At 46.3% G+C, this 23,614-nt stretch overlaps 1 protein-coding gene across 4 annotated transcripts in view; it reads left to right on the forward strand.

Annotated features, from left to right (window-relative positions):
* The window catches only part of C1H1orf159 (chromosome 1 C1orf159 homolog), a 38,667-nt gene extending 17,066 nt beyond the window's left edge, over positions 1-21,601 (forward strand). For 3 of the 4 annotated variants that reach the window (XM_040415554.1, XM_040415553.1, XM_040415555.1), the window contains exons 5-10: positions 1,496-1,597; positions 8,223-8,288; positions 13,552-13,686; positions 17,765-17,790; positions 18,255-18,285; positions 21,176-21,601. In XM_040415554.1, coding sequence (XP_040271488.1) covers positions 1,496-1,597; positions 8,223-8,288; positions 13,552-13,686; positions 17,765-17,790; positions 18,255-18,285; positions 21,176-21,273 — 458 coding nt within the window. In that variant the 3' untranslated portion in view covers positions 21,274-21,601. The remainder of the gene's footprint in view (positions 1-1,495; positions 1,598-8,222; positions 8,289-13,551; positions 13,687-17,764; positions 17,791-18,254; positions 18,286-21,175) is intronic. The other variant, XM_040415556.1, reaches the window with a different exon arrangement.
* The last annotated feature ends 2,013 nt before the right edge of the window (positions 21,602-23,614 follow it).

A 23,614-nucleotide genomic window follows, 5' to 3' on the forward strand; every position in this document is an offset into this window, starting at 1 on the left:
TGGAGATTCGCTGCCTACAGCAGGATAGTCATGGATAAGAAGATCTGCAGCTGCCCCCCAGCGCGTTCCTGGATTGTTCTATGCAACAGTCCAGACACATTCTGCCCGATATCTTATAACTCTACATGACGTCCGGATCGGAGGAGAGGCATCACAACTTCCCATTAGGAATGGCCTGCTGCCTTTACGTACTCAGCCAAAGGGTAAAAGACCTATCAGGAGGACCCTTTAAAAGGAAATTGTGTCTTCATGCGCAATTTAAACTTGTGTTGTAAGCACTGAAGCTGCTGAGACGCGTTAGCCTAAACAGGACTGATCGGTTATGTCGTCTTAACATTTCTTCTGACTGCGGATCACACCCAGAATACTTGCAGTGTCCAAACCGTATTGAATGACATAATCTCCAGAGCGATGACTGACTAAGGAATGGGGTGGGTTTCTGCTTGGTATGTTGGGTGTATGCAAGAGAAAACAGACGGCTCTACATGTCACACTGTAAATCCTAGCTTTCTTTGTCTTTTTTTAAGTTATTTTTTTTAATCCAACATCAGATACAGTATCTCAGATTCTGATCATCCAGCTCACAGAGCGCAAGACCATTTTAGACCCAATATTACTGCTGTTTTTGAAAACCTCTAAAGAAGCATATACAAGAAATACAAAAAAAAAATGCCGTACCCTGATCTGTAAATGTTATAATGGTTGGATATAGACTTTTAGGCTACAACCACACGTAGCATAAGGGCTGATTCACACGGCCATGCTCTGTATGTGTGTCGGTCGCATCTCCTGGACTGACTGCAGCTTCCCTGACCCAAACTGACTGCATCATAGTCTTTTATGGTACAGTCCATTCCTATCAGATTGTGAGTCTATTGTACTGTACTCACATGATGACGTGAGTACAGCACAATAGAGCCGTGATCAGATATGAACTGCCTGTATCATAAATGACTGACGCAGTCAGTCCAGGTCAGGGGGACCGCGGTCCAGGAGATGCGGCCGATACACATACCGAGCATGGCCGTGTGAAGCACAACTAAATTGGAAGCTAGAAATCGGTTGCAGGTTTGCCGTGGACTACACTCCACGTGTTTTACATGCAGATTTTGTGGTGGGGTTGCCGTAGACTTCGCACTATGCTGTAACGGGGGAAATCTGCTGTGGAAATCCACAGAAAGAACTGACAAGCTTTGCATTTCAAATCCGCAGAGCATGCCGATTACGGCACCGATTTTTCTCTGCAGCACGTGGAAGAGATTTATTAAAATCTCATCCACTTTGCTGCCCACAAATCCGGACACGCAATCCACAGCGTGTCTATGTGGCTGCAGGAAAATAAACACACAGATGAAGCACCATGAAAAACACAAAAAACCTTTCCACAAAAACCCGCAGCAAAATGCGGTGTAGGAATGCTGACTAATCTTGTATGACCTGCCACTTGTGTTTGGTGTCCTTTCCTTTGGAGTTTAATAGACTTTTTCCTTCCTAGGTTGTTACCAGGTGTGGACGAATGACACGAGCCTTTCGTGCATAAAGTGTGATAATGAAACCAGCTTGGAAGTGTCTCAGAATGTGACGGCGTGCAGGGGCGGTAAGTGCCTCTGTAGTATATCTGTACCTCTCATCTACTCGCACACGACTGTGTATGTATTTTGGATCACGTATACCGCCCGCGTGCATCCCGCTTTTTCCTCAGCCTGTGTCATAGAAACTGCTATAATTGGCCGCAAAAATAGGACATGTTCTATAATTTGCGGAAAGGCCGCACACCACACGCAGATGACCTCAACGTGCTGTCCGCGTTTTTTTTTTTGCAACCTCCTAGAAATGAATGGATCTGTGTGCCAGCCGCCAGAAATCGTGGATCAGACGCAAACTAAAAATACGGTTGGGTGCACTAGCCCTTATTGTAATATACACATACAGAAAATAGATTTATGGTGCAGTGGTCTCCAATGACCCTCCTGAAACTACAACTCCCAGCATGCCATGACTGCCGAGGTGTGGTAATTTGTGCAGCAATATTGCTCCAGATTTTAGACCACTTGCCTAGTTTCTTTTTTCACCCCGTCCATCGTCGGTCTGTGTGTCTTCTGCGGCCGCTCCTTTTATATTGTGTGTGTGTATAGTGCAGCTGTAGAAGTGGTCCATCCAGTTAGACAGGAGAGGCGGCATTTGACACACGCAGCTCTGCCACTCGCGCGCACGTCTCCTCCTGTCCACCTGACAAGGAGAGCATAAAAGAAGTGGACCATGCGTGAAGGCCGGTCCTACAGGCTCATCACTGCTGGAGTATTTCTACCCATCAAATAAAATTACCACAGAACATCTGACCACTATTGGAAATGATAAAACTAAGGCTGGAGTTTTCCTGGTTGTAGAAGTTACTGATGGAGCCCAAGGAAGCCAACCTCTTGAAGTGTAGGCAGAGGTGCTTATGTTGTGTGCTAAGGATTCACACTGGCTAGAATTAAAGGGGTTGTCCATGATTAGAAAAAAAGGCCTGCTTTTTGTGAGGAACTGCGCCGTGCCTGTCCCTAGGCTGTGTGTAGTATGGCCGTTCAGGTTCATTCACTTGGGGAGGAGCTGCAATACCAGATACTGTAAGGCTACTTTCACATCTGGCAGCGGTTTGTGTCCGGCCGATTCTCGGCTTATTTACCGGATCTCCGTCGGACCCAATTATAGTTAATGGGGCCAGCGGGCATTCCAGCTGTTCTCTGCCGCAGATGTGAAACTAGCCTGAGGGCCAAGGGTGGCACTCGTCTGGGTGATAAAACAAGACCTTTAGCGTACACGCACACGTTCAGGATTTGTATGCGGAGAATCCGCATAAGTGAGGATTTTACTGTGAATGGAGAAAATCCAGTCAGGAAAAATAAAACAAACTGACATGCTGCGGATTTAAAATCCAGACTGAGAGAATCTGCATCGTGTGCATAAGAATCTCAAATTCTCATAGAATACAATGTGTATGACCTACGGTGCGGATTCTCCGCACGCAAATCCGCGCTGTGAATCCGTATGCAATCCTGATCATGTGCATTTAGCCTTAAAGGGGTTTTCCCATCTCAGACAATGGGGGCATATCGCTAGGATATGCCCCCATTGTTTGATAGGTGCGGGTCCCAGTGGTGGGGGAACGGAGGCGGAAATTGAATGGAGGGCGCACTGCGCATGCGCAGACACCCTCCATTCATTTCTATGGGGCAGCCGAAAATAGCCGGCTCGGCTATTACTGTCTGCCCCATAGAAATGAGTGGGAGCATTGGCCGCGCATGCGCCGTGCGCTCCCGTTCACTTCTATGGGAGCAGCGCTTGGTGGTGGACAGACCCTGGCAAATCCGGGGTCCTCTAGCTACAGTGCTCCCCGCTTCGTTCTCGTTGTAGGTGCGGGTCCCAGCAGTGGGACCCGCACCTATCAGACAATGGGGGCATATCCTAGCAATATGCCCCTATTGTCTGAGAAGGGAATACCCCTTTAAGGGCTCATTCAGACGGCCGTATGCTGTCCGCAAAAATGCGGATCCATTTTTTTGCGGACAGTTCAGCATGTCCGCAAAACGGATTGCATTCCGTTTTTTTGCTGACCCATAGACATTTAAGGCTCCATTCACACGTCCGCAATGTGTTTTGCGGATACACGGAGACACGGATCCGCAAAACACGGAAAGCGGCAATGTGTGTTCCGCATTTTGCGGACCGCACATTGCCGACATAATAGAATATGCCTGTTCTTGTCCGCAATTGCGGACAAGAATAGGACATGTTCTATTTTTTGGCGGAAACGGAAGCACGGATGCGGAAGTGCGGATCCGCAAATGTGGATGCGGACAGCACATTCCGTCCCCATAGAGAATGAATGGGTCCGCACCCTTTCCGCAAAATTGCGGAAAGGATGCGGACACATTTTGCGGACGTGTGAATGGAGCCTAATGGGGCCATGTCCTGATTTTCACTGACAAGTATAGGACATGTTTCATTTGTTTTGATGAGCTGTGCAATGGAAGAAAAGGCCCCATAGAAGTGAATGGGACAGCATCTAATACGCAAAAAAAAACGATTCGCATGTTTGCCGACCGCATACGGCCGTCTGAATAAGCCCTAAGGATGATTTCATATTTATTTTTATTTTTTTACTGCAGTGTGTGAAGAAGGCTCAAAGGGGCTGCTTCTCCCTGTGCGCGGATGAAAACAAAGGGGCGGAGCAGCCAATGGCAGCGTGGGTGATGCTAGGGAGGCTCGTCCCCACCTGCCATTGGCTGCGCCCCGTGATCTCCCCCCGACACCAGATGTTTTCATCCGCGCACGGGCAGAAGCGGCGGCGCGGGGAGCCAAGCAAGTAGAATCAGTGTGAAGTTCCCGGGCACATGGGGGGGCATTTGTTAGTGTCTGACAACCCCTTTAAGATTTTAACCTCTTTGCTGTGTTTCTTAAAGGGAGCCTGTCACGTCATATTCACCAATATAACTAACACAGAAGATTGCAGACACCTTCCATACATACCGTGTTTCCCCGAAAATAAGACACCGTCTTATATTTATTTTTCCTCCAGAAGACACACTATGGCTTATTTTCAGGGGATGTCTTACTTTTATTACGTAGGGAACAACAATCCTACAAAAGCTGAAGCTTTTCCCCTATACCCTGATGTATGTGTGGTGTGAGAGAGACCCACAGACTGGTTCTGGGGGAGCCACAGCTTTACGTCTTCCCCCTGAGGGGACACACTACCTATAGCAGAGCGTCCTGCCCCCCACTTCATAGTCTCCCTCTATGCCTCCGCTTGTAGCACGCACAGGACTACCGGGCCCTCACGGGGGGAGCCGACCTTGTTGATGGGGCTGCCCGCACCTCTCCGGTCACCTCCAAGATAGCAGCGGTCACGATGGGGCAGATGAGAAGGGCTGCCTGTCTTCTTTACCGCTCTGCGCCGGTACGCTGCATGGCCACACCTATCACTAGGTCTTATTTTCGGGGTATGGCTTATATAGCGCAAATGCTTAGAAATCCTGCTACGGCTTATTGTATGGGTCTTATTTTCGGGGAAACGCGGTACCTGTGTGTACTCCTTATCTGTATTCCATGTCCAGAAAAACACTTTTGTTCTGCTGGAAGGCGGCTCCCAAGTGCCCGGCCGGGTGGGCGTTGCTTTGGGCACGTGGGAGCCATGTTTCAGCAGAACAGAAGTGCTTTTCCTGAATAAGGACACAAAGTGCACCCACGTATGGAACGTGTTCGCAGTCTTCTGTGGGGCAGTGCTGTCAGTTCTCTAGAATCCATGGACCCTTCACGCGGTAACCTGAGCTTACGTCTAAGACCACCCGAACATGTTGTGAATTTCTGTGCAGCGTAATACAGGGCCAGCAAAGTGAATGAGGTTTGCGAAATCTCCTGTACACGTTGCGTATTTTGCATGCAAGGAAATTGACCCCCCCCCCCCCCCCCCGTGCGCATTTTAAAATCTGCGGCATGTCAATTGTTTGTGCGATTCCACACCGTCTGTAGAGTGGTTTTCCCCATGGGTTTTAATGGCGTTGTCAACAGAACATGCTGACGTGATGACATCGTCACTGATGACGTCACCATTCCCGGCCAGCGTGATGACCTAATGATGTCACACGTCGGCTTGCGAGAGATTTGGCGCGTTTTTATTTGTTTTTTACCGCCATTTCAGGAAAAAGTGATTAGTGACCACGAAGTGCCAGGAAATCCGGCTTTGTGGCGAATAAATTTTTTTTTTTTTTACCTGAAATTCCAATCAAAGTCAATTTGTTTAGCTTTGATTCGCTCGACACTAATCTGCACCCATAAGCTTGACTGGATGGACCTGTGACTTTTTTCCAGCCTTACCAACTATGCAACAGAAGGGGATTGTAAAGGACGGACAACCCCTGTGAAGCTTCTGGTCCGGTAGAATCCAGTAAGGGCGCGTCACTGGGAGCGAGCTGTGGGTGCAGCAGGTGGGGTCAGCACCTATAAATATCGCTCTGTTCTAGTACTTTCTGATCATTTGCGCATTGTTGTTGTCATTGTTTGTAGAAAAATGTTTGCATATCTGAACCAGTCTACCTGGCTTCGTCTGGATTCTTGGCACCTCTCCAGTGATTCACCTACGTGCGGAGCGAGTGCTAATCCTGCACGTGCAGTAAACCCGCATCACCAAATTCTTGTCCCTTGAAGAACTTCAACTATTACTACATATAGTGTCCTTATTAATCCGTGACTTCATAACGTAGCGTGAAAAGGGATGGGCCACAACGCGACCTAACATGGTGTTAGTAGTATTTTCATAATGCTACGTAATATTGTACGTTTTCCACCCAAATTCAACGGAAAAAGAAGAAATATTTCTCCTTTTAAAAAAATATTCAAAGCCCAATCCCCCCAAAAAACAGCTACATTTATTTCAGTAGCCATAGGAATAAAAAGGTGTCGCAGTATGTCGACACAGCAGAATTTTTTACATTTTAAAATAACAAAAATGATATATGAATACACCGCCTACAGTACAGAATACAGTTCCAGCTAAGTACAGTAGATGAGCATTAAAAATCTATATATATTTAATCTACACGTTGCGGTGTGGATTTTGAATCCCTCATTTGGGCAGAAAAATATGGCTCTTGGAAGAAGGAGGTTTAGAAGGGTTTTCCGAGATTTTAATACTGATAATCTATCCTGTAGAAGTGAATGGGGCTGAGCGCGATACCAAGCACAGCCGCTACACCATGTACGGCGCTGCGCTTGATAAGCACGGGGAAGGCACCGGCACTCACAGGAGCGCCGGTGCCTTCTCAAAACAGCTGATCGGCGGTGGTCCCGGGTGTCGGACTCCCACCGATCAGATACTGATAACCTATCCAGAGGATAAGTTATCGGTCTCAAAATCTTGGAAAAACCCTTTACACGAAAACACAAAATGGACTTTGTCCTGAAGGGGTTAAACGCCTTTCAGTGAAATTTGGCTCCTGTGTTTGTAAGATAGGGAAATGAGATTGTACCGGTAGGGTCACACCTCCACTTATCAGATCCAGCAGGCAGAACACAGCCTTTGGGAGTTCACCAAACTAGTTGGATACTGCCGGTCCCCGCTGGACCCCATTGACCATAAAGTGATCCGACCAAAACCTGGCACTCGTGCCGGAAAGACGCCAGACCCACTTATAGTCAAAGGGATCCGGCGGTGGATGGCAGTATCCGGCCAGGCTGGATAAGGTTCTCTGCTGGATCCGATGAACGGAGGTGTGAACCTACCCTAAGGCTACATTCAGACGAGCGTAAGTGTTTTGCCGCCCACATTTTGCAGAGAGCACAGAGACAGCCCTAAATAGAACTGCGATTGCAGACAAGATTATGACCTGCTCTGTATTGTTTTTTTTGGGGGGCCACGGAATGGAACTACGGATGCGGACCGCACACAGTGTGCTGTCCGCATCTTTTGTGACCCCATGGAAATGAATGTGTCCACACCTGTTGCGGAACAAATGCGGACTCAGAAATACCGTCATCTGAATGCACCCTTAGGCGGAGACGGATGTGAATGATGACTGTCTGTATAGCAATGCTGAATATGTTGACGGTATAAAAGCAACAGGAATGAAATGATCCTTAAAGGGGTTGTCTCACTACATCATATGGCATTTATCATGTAGAGAAAGCTAATACAAGGCACATACTAATGTATTGTGATTCTCCATATTGCCTCCTTTGCTGGCTGGATCCATTTTTCCATCACATTATACACTGTTTGTTTGTTTCCATGGTCACGGCCACCCTGCCATCCAACAGCGGTGGTCGTGCTTGCACACTATAGAAAAAAGCACCGGCCTATATGAGCTCACGGTCCCGGCCACCAGAGAAGCCGGTACTTTTTTCTATAGTGTACAGGCACGACCACTGCTGATGGATGTCACGGTGGTCGTAACCATGGAAACGAGCAGTGTATATTGTGATGGAAAAATGAATCTAGCCAGCAAAGGAGGCAATATGGACAATCACAATACATTAGTAAGTGCCTTGTATTAACTTTCTATTATAAATGCCACTTTCTGAAGTGAGACTGACCCCTTTAACGGCAAATGAAACTGAAACCCTGTAAAAATAGCGGCCTCCTCTGCCGACTCCGCTCTACACCTTGCACATAATTAAATGGTTTTGATGGCGCCAGTCATTCCAGCATTGTTATTTCTGTTCTTGTTTTTGCCATGTGTCAGTTACCACTCAAGCATCGGAAATCCACATGAATCTCAGCACAACTCCATCTGTTCCTCATCATCTGAGTAAGTGTGAACGCTCCGTATACCATTTTGTTTTCTCACTGAATTCACAATGACTGTTTTGTGTTGGAATATGATGTAGGAGACCGTGGTGTCGGGGCAGAGAGGGGATCATGGAGCCGCCATGCTGTATATACAGAAGGAATGAGATTGTGTCAGGCCAGTTGTGCTATGCCGGAGCCGGACACGTCTGACTTGTACACCGTTCCAGCGTCCATTGCCTGCAAGCGACAGGCAGAAGATTATTTTTTTAAAAACATAAGTTTCTGTCCAGTGATAGACGTGGCGTCAACACACATGTGCCGGGTGCCATGAGCGATCCCATTGAAAGTCATGACTTCTCTGTACCATGTGGGAGGGAAGGCTGGATGTATAGTAATATTCACCAGACTGGGGTTATACCACCGTTCCCAGCAGTACTGGGTGCACTCGATATAGGACTATATATGCAGGGCGTACACAGCGGTCTGACCTATTTTACTGCTGCACAGCAAGCAGTCCCCATTTTTGGGGATGCACAATGGGAGGGTATTGTACATGTGTTCGCTAACCTTTTTAGGGTCCTCCCAGTGACACAACACACACCCAGAGTGCTCACTGTGTGCCCCATTACATACAAGGGCACTTAGTAGGTTATATTAACCTGGAGCTTACAGTGAGAAGGGTCTGAGTTTGCACGTTGGTGGGGCATCACATTTGTCTGGTGTGTGCGCGCGCACAGGTGGTGGCATTTTGCGCAGGAACCTGTGCCATGTGATTGATGTCGGACTGTACTGCGACAGCAATGCTGTAGCGATGGCAGCTAGGCAAACCGTGTGCCCTCTGCTGCTAGATTCTCTGGGGATACAGCCTGGAATTTGGGGTACCGGCTATGGTAATTCCAGTATTCTGTTTCTTCACTTTAGCCTTACCTTCACCCAATTTTCCTTCTATACACAACTATCAGACAGGCATTTTATGGTGTTTTAGCACATTTTGCATGTGATTTATTTATTTTTATTTTTTTTGCAGTTTTAGCTTAAAGGGGGTTGCATATCCCCCTTTTCACCCAGACAGCCCCTCTGATATAAGCTCTCCCTTGCCCATTTGCTTTATTGTTTTGCTTATATATATATTTTACACTGCTAGGTGGAGGCTTCTGCCTAGCAGTGTTGGTGGTGACGTCACTGGCACATATGGGCAGGCTTTAGTGCTGCCCTAGCCCATTAGTGTCGGTGATGTCTCTGGGCTCGCCTCCTACCAGCTTACCCTTGGAGAGCCCGGGACGTCACTGGATCTCAAGAAAATTCCCTTGCCCTACACAATTCAGCGTAGGGCAAGGGAGAACATCGGAGCGTGAAATGCTCATATCAGAGCAGCTACCTGGGTAAAAAAAGGGATATGTCCGGGTTCAGCTCTGACCCCAGACAACACCTTTTGATTTAAAAAAAATTAAAAAAAAAATACCAGATGTTGGCTGAAAGTCTATGGTAAATATGAAATGCAGGACGCACAAGCTATATATATAATATATACAACAAAAAAAAGCCATAAAAACGGTTTGCCGTGTGGAAGAAACTCAAGCAGTTTCTATATTATTGTTCACGGGAAAAACCCAGCAAATTCATGTGTCGGGGGCCCTTAGAGACCCTCAGTCACATTAGAACCATTTCCAACGTCTGTTTAGTGACCTAGAAGAATAAGGCAAAGCACAAATCCCAGGAACACTGCTGCTCAAAGGTGGCCTCAGATTACTTGTGAGACCTAATGATTAAACTAAGATCAATACACTTATCGTCCTGCGATATGCAAATGAAATGAGCAAAGAGAAGCTAATGCTGCCCACATGTCCAGGGGTATCATGTGCTGCCAAAGCAGGTTGTGATCCTGGAGCCAGGACTGCTATATGTGTGCACCTTCACAATCTCATCCAGGAGGCCCCGTTAATTACAACCGTGGCATCCCTTGCTGTCAAATGTATCTACGTTTGTGTCCTCCCACTCCTCTGTCGGAACTAGAACTGTCCATCCTGAGCCTCCTATGACGGAACTATTGTGACGGGCAGGGCAGTATTTGCAAGGCCCGAGAATGCAACTTTTTTAAGAAAAGTCCAAGCCTATGCCATTTGCTCTCACGAGTCCCAGCTTCGGTATTGAGCGCTATGTGTCCTGTACTATTCAGATTCCATTCTGTGTATACACCTCTGAGGGTGCCCTCTCATAGCGCTTTTTAACCCTCTGCAGGGCTTACCCTCAAGAGCATACACCGCTGAATACCTGAAAATTGAATAAAATTGGTTAAACGGAGTTCAGATAATTCATCTTTGGACGCCATTTGACCTGTACGACATTCTGTCTGACTGAATAGCTCAGTCTACCACCCAGTTTTGCCCTGCAACCACGCCAAAAACTACCAGAAAATGGGTCCAATGGAGTCCAAAGATGAATCGCTTGAGCTCAGTTTAACCCATTAAAGTTAATACCCCCATCGTGGTATAAATGTGAATACGGTTTCCAGGTATTCAGACGTATACCCACTGGAAAGCCCCGGGGCTAAAACAATATGTGAACGCAGCCTAAACCAATCATGACTAGAAAGACCGTAGCAAACCTCTCTGGAAAATATAGGTAATTCTAATTGAAGGTCATGACCCGAGCAAGAGCAGTTATACCACTTGCATGTCCACCGACACCCCACTGCCATTCCATTGCTGCCCGGGTCTCCGCTGCTCCGTTTCCTACTCCCGTATCAGTACACAGCCAATGATTGAGTGGGCATTTCCTAAGGTGGGTCACCAGTACGGCTAGTGACTGGCAACGTGGGTTTTTCACGTGCGTCAAGATGGAGGCAGGCAGTCGGGAGCAGCCGGGACCTGGGCAGCATCGGGATCTGTGGAGGTGAGTATTGGTTCTTTTATGTTTTAAAGCGATATTCCCATCTCGGATATTGACAAGGATATGCCATCAATGTCTGATAGGTGAGGGTGCCACCTCTGGGACCTGCTCCTGTGTCCAGAACGTGTCCCACGAAGTGAAGGAGCGCAATATCGTGCAAGAGCGGCCACCCTCCATTCATTGCTGTAGGCTTTTTCTAGCAGTCCCATTGCAGCGAATTAAAATATGGCTGTGCAAGGGCCGTACGTTCTTCATTCACCACTATGGGACTTCCAAAAATAGCCAAACACTCTCTCTCTCTCGGCTATCTTCCGAATTCCCATAGCAGTGAATAGAGAGCACTCCGCACATGCATGGTGTGCTATCCATCACTTTGGGGGACCCCGTTTTGGAGATCTAAGCGATATGCCATCAATGTCTGAGATGGACCAACCCCTTTAAGCCATTCTAAACCTGCTGCCAAGAATTTGTTGCGCCGGAAACCCCTTTTAAAGGGGTTATCCTGGAATTAATATTTGAGCTATTCTCAGGATAGGCCATCACTATCAGATCGGCGGGGGTCCGACACCTGGGACCCCCGCTGATCAGCTGTTATGAGGCCAGACACTCCTTTGGATCGGTCATCCATATTATTTCCCAGATAACCCATTTAAAGATGACCTTTCACAGGTCCTGACGTTACAATGTAAGTACCTGACATTGTAGGGCATATTGAGGAGATGTGATATCGCTTATTTTTAATTTTTTTCGATGGACTGCTCCGTTCCCCCACTCGGGTTTCCCGCCCTGTATGCTAATCCATACCATTGGTAAAGGGAGAAGAAGATGGCCGTGTTTCTTAGGGGGCGTCTCGGAGATTTTTTTTTTTTCTCCCTGGCTGTGAGTATGAATTTGCATAGCAGGTGGTAAACCAGAACGGGGGGCACAGCGGGGGAACAGAGTAGCGCATAGAAAAAGAATAAGCAATATCACATCGCATCAATATGCCCTACACTGCCAGGTACTTATATTGTAATGTCAGGACCGCTGAAAGATCCTCTTTAAGTTCCTTTCACACTGGGTCCATTGCAAGGATTTCCCATCAGAAAACTCAGACATACACATTTAATGGGTGAAAATAGCCTTAGAGATAGAAGTTTGGGCCTTTTTCCTTCACAACACTGAGGCTGGAGCCCAACAACTAGTCCTGTGGCTCCCATCACATGAAGTCCACTTTTGTGCACCTTTTTCTTTTCCGCCTCGTAGATTCATACAATTTTTCCAGTTTTGACTGATTATTGTGTCCGGTCACAGAAGTTACATCAACTGAGCACGACTTCTTTCACTGCCAAGAAACGCAACTGAAGATGTCCATGTGAGATATAGGTTTCATTGAACCTATGATTCCCTTGGAGCCTGTTTTAAATGTAGGATTTTGGATCCATTATAATTCAACCACGTTCCGTTTTCCCACTTACCGTAGGTCAGAGGGGCCCCTAACAAACACCAGCTTTGGCAGACTTGGGCCTTCTTGTTAGACGGCCATTCATCTGAAAAGCTGCCATGTAATTTACACTTACAAATAACCAGGCAAAGACGGCCTCCAAAATCGTCTCTCTGCTGCCAATCATGTTAAAGGGGTTGACTGTTGAGAGAACTCCTTAAATTTCAAATTGGCTTTCATTACTCAACAATCTCATGATCAATGATCTACAGCCAGATCTTGTCTGCTGACTGGTAGGCAGAGCAACATAGGAATTTCATATTTCCTCTGCCATACTGTAGGTGATGGGAAAATCGTCCCTCTGGTTCACAACTGGGGAACAAACTGCCCTCTTTTCCATCTTTTAGCTGCAGATCCGCCAGTTCCTGGGCTCCTCTTCTGCCATTCAAGATGTCCGCACAACCTGGCAGCCTACTTGATTTATACTGTGCATGTGATACACAAGGCACTGCCTGCTGCCCTTGGGTTGGCCAATGCTGGGCAATCCGAGAAAAGGGTTGGACAAGTAGGAAGTGTCTTGGGCTACTGATTCCGTGTGCATCGGGCAGTCTACGAAGAGGTGCGGCCATCTTGGATGACAGAAAAGAAGCCTGAGAATCAGCAGATCTGCAACTAAAAAGATGAAAAGGTCACCAGGTAAGTGTTCCGTTTGTTCCTCAGTAGTGTTGAGCACATGGGTTATAAATTCGGCATCCAAAGGGCTATGGATTCCGCTACCACAGACCATATCGGAATTCAGAATCCATAACTGGATTCTTCGATAACCGGAACTTTAGTTCGCTCAAGGCTATTCCTCAGTTAATGTGATTTTATTTTTTTATTTTATTTTTATGCATATCCCAATTAGTTGTATAAAGTGCCTTAAATATGGAGTGTGATTGTGGTACGTTTTGTTCATTGTCCCATGCAGGTAATCCTGGGGTGGCGGCATCTCTCCTCCTGGGAACGCTCTTCATCAGTCTCTTCCTTGTTCTTTCGGTGGCCTCCTTTTTTTACCTCAAACGCTCACATATGCTGCCGGAAATCTTCTACAGAAGGAATAAAGGTAAGTCAGATGTGACGGACCTTAGCACAGCTCTTGCTTATTTTGTGTGGTGATAAAGTAGCAAATTATAGGAGTATGTACAGTATGTCACCAGCAAATCCTACATTTCACTTCCATCACTTGGGATCGGATATCTTCTGTGAAACCTTTTATTTTTCCTCAAAACAAAGAGTAATTGCTTGTTAAAGAGGACCCGTCACCGCTCCTGACATACCTGTTTTAGTAGCTTCATATATTCCCTATGTAATACCAATTCTGGAGCATCTATTCTTGTGTCTGTATGTTGTGCCATTCCTTTATTATTTCTACTAGAAGTTATGGATGAATTGCTATTAGACTTCAGTAAGGGTACAGAGGGGAGGTAACCAGTTGGGGGGGTGTACCTGCACAGTCTGCCTCTATCCAATCAGTGCTGCCATTTTCAGTCTGTGCAGGGACACACCCCCAACTGGTTACCTCCCCTCTGTACCCTTACTGAAGGCTAATAGCAATTCATTCATAACTTCTAGTAGAAATAATAGAGGAATGGCACAACATTGACCATAAGAATAGATGCTCCAGAATCGTTGTTACATGGGGAATGCATGAAGCTATTAAAACGGGCATGTCAGGAGTGGTGACAGGTCCTCTCTAAAGGGGTTCTTATCTCACTTCATCAAATTACATTTATGTAGAGAAAGTTAATACAAGGCACTTACTAATGTATTGTGATTGTCCATATTTCCTCCTTTGTTGGCTGGATTCATTTTTCCATCACATTATACACTGCTTGTATCCATAGGTTACGACCACCGCTGGTGGTGGCCGGGAGCTGCTGCGCATGCATGCCACTGAGTGCTGACCCTAAGAGAGGCCGGCGCTTATTCCTATAGTGTGCAAGCATGACCACCGCTGCTGGATTGATGAGTGGTCATAACCTCTGGAAACTAACAGTGTATAGTGTGATGGAAAAATGAATCCAGCCAGCAATGGAAGCAATATGGACAATCACAATACATTAGTAAGTGCCTTGTATTAACTTTCTCTACATGATAAATGCTATTTGCTAAGTGAGAAACCCCCTTTTAAGGCTACTTTCACACTAGCGGCAGCCTACTCTGTTAGGCTGCCGGATCCGTGCTGCTGCTAGTGCACACATGCCGCCAGAGTTTCGCCGGCAGCACGGCAAACATGCCGAGAGGCGGCCGTTTCAAAACTACGACATGTTCACCCGCCGGAACAGCCTGTTAGAGAAGGCTGCCGCTGGTGTGAAAGTAGCCTAAGTTAGAGGTTGTGTGCTCTTCTGCAGTTATTGCTCCAGCTTGGGGGCTCCAAAAGTTTGCAAATAGTGGCGATTTAAAACAAAAACAAAAAAACTTTTGTGTATCCAGCTCCTAGGCAGGCTTCTATGTCTTCATGGTTACAGACTACAAACAAACCCTGTGGGTAGCCGTGTTCTTCTTTCATCAGCCCTTTCTTCTACTGACTGTAGGCTAGCGAGGAGAGGGGGCAAAGGAAGCGGAGTAACACAGGATCGAGCTAGATAGTGTCTCTAGATTTGCAAAATGCCTTCATTTTTATTTTTGATGCATAGGAGTAATAAAAATGGTTGCAAATAGCCCCGATCCTTTACATGTGGATTAAGGTGGCCATGCACATTCAGAGGTTTGTGCCAACCTGGTATAGAGATGTTATTTTTCAACTTGGCCCTAAACCTCCTCAGACTTTGTTGCTAATGATTCTTGCCGACCTCTTCCAGTCACCGCAGGACAAATCCATTCTCACAAGACTCGTAGGAGAAATTCCATGTTTCATTTGAATGGCCAACATCTAAGGGCTCATGCACACGACCGTATGTATTTTGCGGAACGGAACAGCTGGCCCCTAATAGAACAGTCCTATCCTTGTCCGTAATGCAGACAATAATAAGACAATATTTTTGCAGAACGGACATATGGAAACGGAATAACTTCCTTTTTTTTTTTTTTTTCGGACCCATTGAAATGAACGGTTCCACAAAAAAACCTGAATGGACACCGAAAGAAAATACGTTCGGGTGCATGAGCCCTAATGCTGTATTTTTCATGTTCACCATGGCGGCTTGTATTTAGGAAGATGTTGTCTTTGAGGACACTGGGTGAATGGGTCACCACCTTCACCCAGTTGAAGCCACTTATTGGCAGAGGGATCTTCTGATGCCATACTTTGGCTAGGTCTCCTTGGTGACACGTGGTTGTCTGTGAGCAGCTGCAGTTTTACGGTGACTCCCACGTGATCTGATGTATAGCATGCATTTCAGCATGGACGAAATAGCCGCAATTTTCACGTACAACTCTTGCCCTGATAGGATAATTGAGGTTGCATACAACATACGGTACATATCGGCATGAGCACTGGCCGCTTCATACCTGCTCCGGTCCTCCACCCAGCCTCCGCTGTGTTCGTGTTCCGGTCCCCAGAGCTTTACATCCAGCGCTGCATGGGTTTAGTCACCTGCTCCTCTGCAGCCGATGACTGGCTTCAGTGGTGATGTGCTGCTTGTGGCCATGCAGCGGCGGATCGAAACATGGACACACCGGAGGCTGCGTGGAGGCCCGGAGTGGCAGGCAGCAGGTAAGTATACATTTTTCTTATTTTGGAGACAGGCTGCGGGCATTAGAGAAAAAGTACTTATTCACAGAAAACCCCTCTAAATGGGTATCCTAGCTTTTGCGGCAATGGTAAATGTTGTTAGGATTGCCTGCTTCCCACAGCTCTGTTCCAGCAACGAGGGTCCTTCTGGCTCTTCTGGTCTCTGATGTGTAAACTTGTGAACGGGGGTCATGTGCACCACTGCAGCCAATCACAGGCCTCAGCTGTCATGTGACTGAGCAATGACATGCAGCTTGGGGACACAGCTGATACCAGTGATTGGCTGCAGTGGCGCACATGACCCAGTCCAGAAGTATACACGTCAGAGACCAGAAGGAGCTGGCAGGGAGCAGTTGAAGGTGTTTTCTTTGGGTATAGTGCAGTACTGGCCACATTTAACATTGAAGGTCATGATCATGTGATCCTTGATGGCCACAGGGAGCAATTTTGAACTGTAGAGTATGCTCCAAAATGAAGGCAGAATCCTCCTGTCCCAAATGAAATGTCTATATGAAATATTGTCAATGAACCTGCTGTCCCCAGTGTTTTCTTGCGGAGCAGATGATGAAAGCGTGTCAGAGTATAGGACACGATGTCGGAGCAGATGCTGTGATGTAGCGTCTGTCACTCGCAGTGTATTATTTGTCACCCTCTTTCACCATATGTTGCTGAGATCATCCCTACCTGTCAATGTTTTACATCCTAATTAAAAAAGAGATAATTTTAAAGCAAAGATTCGGCAATGCTGCCACTTCTCTCCTTCTCAAGACAGTCAACAAAATCCAGAAACGCGGTACATGCTTACCGCTAATTATTATATTCTGCACTTTCAGTGTATATAGCATCCAGGGAAATCTTACAGGATGGCGTGATTGATGTAGAAGCTATTCACCCATAGGACTCAGACTCCACGTGGCTGTAGGTCGCCAAACCATAGATTTCACCCCGTGCAGCACCGATTCATTTTAGATATGGCGATCCTAAAATGATGCCACCCCCAGACGTCCGTTCAGCTTCCCTCTGATGACCAGTACTCTGGTGTGGGCCCAGGCATTAAACAGGACCCCTCACTGACAGTCTAATGTGTATAGGCGGCTCCTATCTACTAAGCATGGCCAGCTTGTAAAGGTCATCCAGCTTGTGCAAGAGTAACCTGTCATAGTGATGCAGGAAATGTGCATCCATGTACTGACCCAAACGCTACAGTCTGTATACATGCATTCTACAGAGTCTATACATCTGCTGGGCTGCACTGGCCTCTCATGCCATACACCTCTGAGGCCATTGATTGCCTGCTGCGGTCACAGCAGTTGTATACCTGTATGTCACCGCTGCAGCCTTGTTTTGTTTTTTTGTTGGTATCGGGGAAGCGAAACAATCCCTTTAATCCATGAAATCTATGCACCTAATCTACACATGTAATAAACTGCTTATAATTTCTAATAGTTTTTTTTCTCTTTCCATTTAGCCTCCATATTACAGCCCAGTGAAATGGTAAGGAAGTAAAATATTCCTATATTATATAAGTCAGGGATCAGCAGCCTCCGGCACTCCAGCTGTTCTGGAACTACAACTCTCAGAATCCTCCTTTTCACTTCTATGGGAGTTACAAGGGCAGCTCAGTAAGTGTGCATGTTGGGCGTCTTAAAGGATACCTATCCACGTTGAGTGTCCCATCAGGAGAAGCTGAGCAGATCTACAGTTTTGCCAGGAAACTTTCAGGATGACATAATTTTTCGCTATAAATCTCATTCTGAGTCCAGTGGGCGGTCCTAGTGATTTACCGCTATCTCTCTCTGGTGCAGGGTTTCAGGCACCAGAACTTGCAGGGATTTCACTTTTCTAATGAATATTATAACACATTTCTGGTGATTTTTATTTGAAACTGTGCCCATGGGCTGTAAGAATGGATTTATATCATGGCGCCACGTATTTATGGTTTACATGTTTTCTCTTAGGCATCCATGATTCCAGAACCAAACCCGTCAGGTAACTCAGAACTTTATTCTGCACACCATAAATTATCTGTAGAAGTACTCTGGTCCCTGCCGCATAATTTAAAACTATTACTTGTGAAATATAACAAATGGTTCTGCGCATGCGCTCAAATAATCCGGAGTGGGTACAATACTTCCCTGCGCCCACCACCACCCGGCTACAAACAAACAAACAAAGCAATTGCTGCCAGTCCGGATCCGCTTCAGATTTTGATGAACACTATTCATTTTAATTAGGTTTCTCTGGCTACATTGTGGTTCTGGTATTTTTAGTGTCAAGAATAGCGCTGCAGACCGCACAGTTTAGAAGGTCAAAATACTTGGAGCCACTGACGGAAAACGAATGTGGACCGAGCCTAAGGGCTCATGCACACAAACTAATTTTGACTTCATCCGATCCGTGTTTTTTGCAGGTCAGATGCATACCCATTCACTTCAATGGGGCCCCAAAAGATGTGGACAGCACAACTTGTGCTGTTCACTTCCACAAGAATATAGAACCTGTTCTATTCTTGTTTGCATTATGGACAAGGATAGGGCTTTTCTATTATGGCCCGGACGTTCCGTAAAATGCAGGATGCACACGGCTGGTATTCATGTTTTGCAGCTCAACAATTGGCGGCACACAAAATAGACAACAGTTGTGCCTGAGCCCTAAAGGGCCCCATACAGATTAATCGATCAATTGCCAAAAACAGCAGGTTTGCCCGCCGATCTAATGCATATGGGGAGCTCGCGACAGATTATGTTGGGCCAGAGAAGGATCGGGTGTTGATTTTTCAATGCCCGGATCCTTTTAGTTCTCCATGGAGATAAGCCACCACCAGAAGTGTCTGCAACAGCCTTCTCCTTTCTCCTCATTGAACACGCATGCATGCTTGGCCTAACCAAATTTGTATGGGGAAGCTGGGAGAGATGGTTGTTGGCCGAACGAGCATTGAATGTGTATAGCCACCTTTAGATAGCTATTGACTAAAATATCTGCCCTAGAGTTGTTGCGATACCAAATTTTTGGTTCCATTCCGATACCATAAAAAAGTATTGCGATATTCGATACCACGCGAAAAAAAAATAAACCAAAAAAGCCACGTGCATTCCGCATTTTTTAAAAATGCTGAATCGCGCAGTTTTTATTTTTTTCTGTTCCGGCGTTCACCGCATAGATTTTTTTTTTTCCATTTTAATAGTTTGGACTTTTCGGACGTGGCGATATGTATGTTTGTTTGTTTATTTATATATTTTATATGTAATTTATACTTAAATTTTTTTTTTTTTTTTTTTTACTTTTCATTTAATAACCATTTCCCCCTTAGGGGCTAGAACCTGGGATCTTTTCATCCCTTGTCCTATTCACCCTGATATTAGGTCCTATTCACCCACTCTATTAGGGTGAATAGGACCTCACACTGTCCCTGCTGCTCTGTGCAGGGATGTTACCATGGCCGTCAGGGCTTCAGTAGCGTCCTGGCTGCCATGGTAACTGATCGGAGCCCCAGGATTACACTGCTGGGGCTCTGATCAGAACTGCCACTGCACCACCAATGAGAGGAGGTGAGGGGACTCTGTGGCCACTGCCATCAATGATTTTAATACTAGGGGGGGAGGGGGCGCTGCGCCACCAATAATAATTAACCCCTCAGATTTGCTGCCAGTACCTGCCTCCTGTATTAAGGGTTAACTGCGGCTGATCGCAGCTCCCTGTCAGAGGCAGGGTGCCGGCAATGTGATTCTGCTGCCGGCAGGCACCCGCCTCCTGTATTAAGAGTTAGACTACCTTTTGTGGGTTTGGACTTAGTTAAGTTACCAGGCTACACAGAGCGGCGCCCAGGGATCTCCCTGCACCTACTATTATTCCTGGGCGCCGCTTCGTTCGCCCGCTGTGCCCCAGTTACAGTCTCCTGCTCCGTATGCTAATTAGTACTACCGGAGCAATGGGGAGGAGACATCAGCTTCTCTAGTAGGCGTTCCTTCTCCGTGAGCTGCGCTACGATTGGACAGCGCTACAGCCAGGGAGAAGGAACGCCCACTAGAGAAGCTGGTGTCTCCTCCCCATCACTCCGATAGTAGTAATTGGCATACGGAGCAGGAGACTGTAACTGGGGCACAGCGGGCGAACGAAGCGGCGCCCAGGAATAATAGTAGGTGCAGGGAGATCCCTGGGCGCCGCTCTGTGTAGCCTGGTAACTTTAAGTCCAAACCCATAAAAAAGGTCCTCCAATCATTGGTGGTGCAGTGCACCCGCCTCTCCTCCGCCCCTCTCTCCTCATTGGTGGCAGCAGCAGCACAGGGGGAGGGAGAGACTGCTTCCTTCTCCCCTGTGCTGCTGAGGGAACATGAGCGCGCTGGCAGCAGCGCGCTCATGTTCTGTGATACTAGACTGCGCAGCAGCGCAGGCCAGTATCGAAAAAATGGAAATCCCGGTATCGTATCAATACCGGGACAAAAGTATCGAAATCTCGATACCTGCAACAACCCTAATCTGCCCTGACCGCTTCTTTATTATTTCAGTAGGTACAGGGACAAAAACTGTTGCCAGACTCCAGCTTTTTGTTGAACGAAGGGTCAGACATTCAAAATTCCAGTTTGCTCGATCCTCGCTTCCCCACACATTTCCCTTCTGGGAATATTTTGAAGGCCTTGATGGACGATATTAATCTCATGTGTATGGGCAGGCTAAAGGCATTGCATGAGATTAGAAAACTGAAACGGACAGAGGTTTTTGGGTTTCCGGCCATCTCTCAATTGGACAATGGGCTGAAATGCTGAAAGCCATACTGCTTGGTTTGGGTGGTACTGATGCGACTGTCTATTTAGAAGTGCCGGACCCATACACTTGGAGGGTCGGCCTATGAGAACCCAGTCTAAATGGTTTGCTTTTTCAGGAAGGAAACCAAGATATGTCAGACGTGAAAGAACGCGCAAGGCAGCGGTCCCATTGTCACTGGACCCTTCGGCGGATACACAAGTAAGCATTGTGTGATGTGACGGCGGTGCGGCCTGGAACAGTCCACATTATCCTCATCGTGCCAGACTAAGGAGAACCGCGTGACGGAGCGGAACATGAAGAAACAGACTCCCCACTGAAGGAACCAAGGAACTGAAGACATTTCAGCCCACGTGGCACATGACTGACTTTTTATTAATTTGCAATTTAATTGTGCAAATTTGTGAAGCGTTTTCTTCCAGCACAGCAAACAATATCCAGTTTTTTTGCAAAGAATTTCTATGTAATATGAACAACGCAGCCTGTATATTTAATGTGACATTTCCTTTCTACATTTTTGAAAAAATTCTGTGGCTTTAATAAAATAAGGGAAGTTTTATTTTTTGAAAGAACTTGGTGTTAAGGATATTCACATTTTAGATAGTGTGCGTTAAAGAGGACCTGACATGTCTGTTTTAGTAACTACTTGCATTCCCCATGGAATAACAACTCTATTCTTTGTACCATTTCTTTATTATTCCTGCTAGAAATTCTGAATGAATTGCTGGTGTTACCAGTTGGGGGGGGGAGTCTGGTAACACCCATCTGGACCTTCATTGCAAACAGCTAGCAATTTTTAACCTCTAAAAGGAATGGCACAGGATAGTCATTCAGAATTATTACATGGGGAATGCAAGTAGCTGGTAAAACAGACATGTCTGAAGAGGTAACCGGTCCTCTTCAAAGATGATGACGCTCTGTTTGCAGGTAAGACTTGGTTTATACTTTGACACATATATTTTGAGGCAATTCCCTGTCTCCTAAAGCCTACGTGAAAAAAACACAGATCAAGCCCCCCCACCCCAGCTTCCGAAAGCTAATCGTAGGTGAGTGGCAAGCTATAAGTGCCCTGAAGGCTTAGGGGGTCTCCATGGCCTTTCTGCTGCATAAGAAGACTTGAGCGTTATGAATGGCACTTGGTAGTCAGGGTACTGTTACCGATTTTACACTGCAGACCAGAAGCTTCTATCTTTCCCTTACGTAACTTTACTTAATTGTGTAATAATAAGAAACAACTGACCGGCACTGCTGGAGTATGGGAAGCCACAAACCGTCCGGATGATCTTTTGGTGGTGCTCAGGAATGAGATCCAATATATAATGTAGAAAAGTACAAAGATTGTGGCACTCGCCAGTATAAAATCCAGGAAAGTAACAGCATTCCAATAAGTATGTTACAGTATAATGAGTAAAAGAGGGAGGTCTCTGACGACTCAGGTGCGCTCAGGTATATACCAGGCAGCGCATACTGTGCAAAACTGCTGTTAGCCGCTTGCCCTTATCTATCTTGTTACTTGCCTGGATTTTAATTATGAAATAAAGAAGGTTTTATGCAGGTGAGTGCCGCCATCTTTGTACTTAATTGTGTGTTGTCCACAAACATATTACAGTATAATCCTGTTTGCTAGTCCTGATATCTGAACTCTACACTGCATGCAATACAGATGCCTACATTTGATAATTTTAAAGAACTCCTGTAAAAAAAAATTGTAATCTTACCAGTGTTTGTACTTTTGAGCTATCCCCTCCCTTCTGATCCTCAGCTGTGTTATGTGACCAGCAATCAGACTTTCCAAATAACGCAGCATCTTATGTGTGGACAGGAAGCCAGTATCTCTGTGTATTCCTATGGAAGCCTCAGTGTTAGTCTCATATTAATGAATAGAGAAGTAACTGACTTCCTGTCCTGTGTCAGTTGGAGATCAGAGAGTTGGTCACATGACACAGCTGAGGCTCAGAAGGGAGGTTATAACTTACAAATACAGACACTGGTAGGAAGATTACCTTCACTACAGATTACATCATGCACCTTTCTAACAGCTCAGAGAATAAAACATTTTTGTGGGAGTTCTACTTAAAGTGAACACTTTGACTTCACCTTCCCTGTAGTTTTGTGACTGTATATCAGGGGAGGACATGTCACCTGTGCAGCAGGTTCAGCTGCACAGCGGCCCTGAGAAATGCTGATGAAGGGAGGGCTTCTCTTGTTAGGAGAGAAGGACCTGACTTGGATATTCACACAGCCACAGGTCCTTTACCCAGTGAGCATTCCAGCAGCAGCAGTTTGGAGGCCAGAGCAACAGAGGAGGGATGAAAAGGGGCACCAGAATCGCCTGTGCTCCTGTCTTGCCAGTCTGGAAAGGGTAAGAAATGGCAAAAGTGTTGGGACGTATCTACAGTATGTGGTGTCATCATCTGTTTCTGGAAAACCCAACCCACGTGGCCACCACTACAGCTTGGTTTGAAAAAGCTAGGATATCCATGTATACCACTGCACATATGGGTAGTCACCTGGCTTCACTATTATATACTGTATTTTTAACTGTAAGAGGCTATTG

This window comes from Bufo bufo, chromosome 1 (assembly GCF_905171765.1).
Source record: "Bufo bufo chromosome 1, aBufBuf1.1, whole genome shotgun sequence".
Classification (NCBI taxonomy): Eukaryota; Metazoa; Chordata; class Amphibia; order Anura; family Bufonidae; genus Bufo; species Bufo bufo.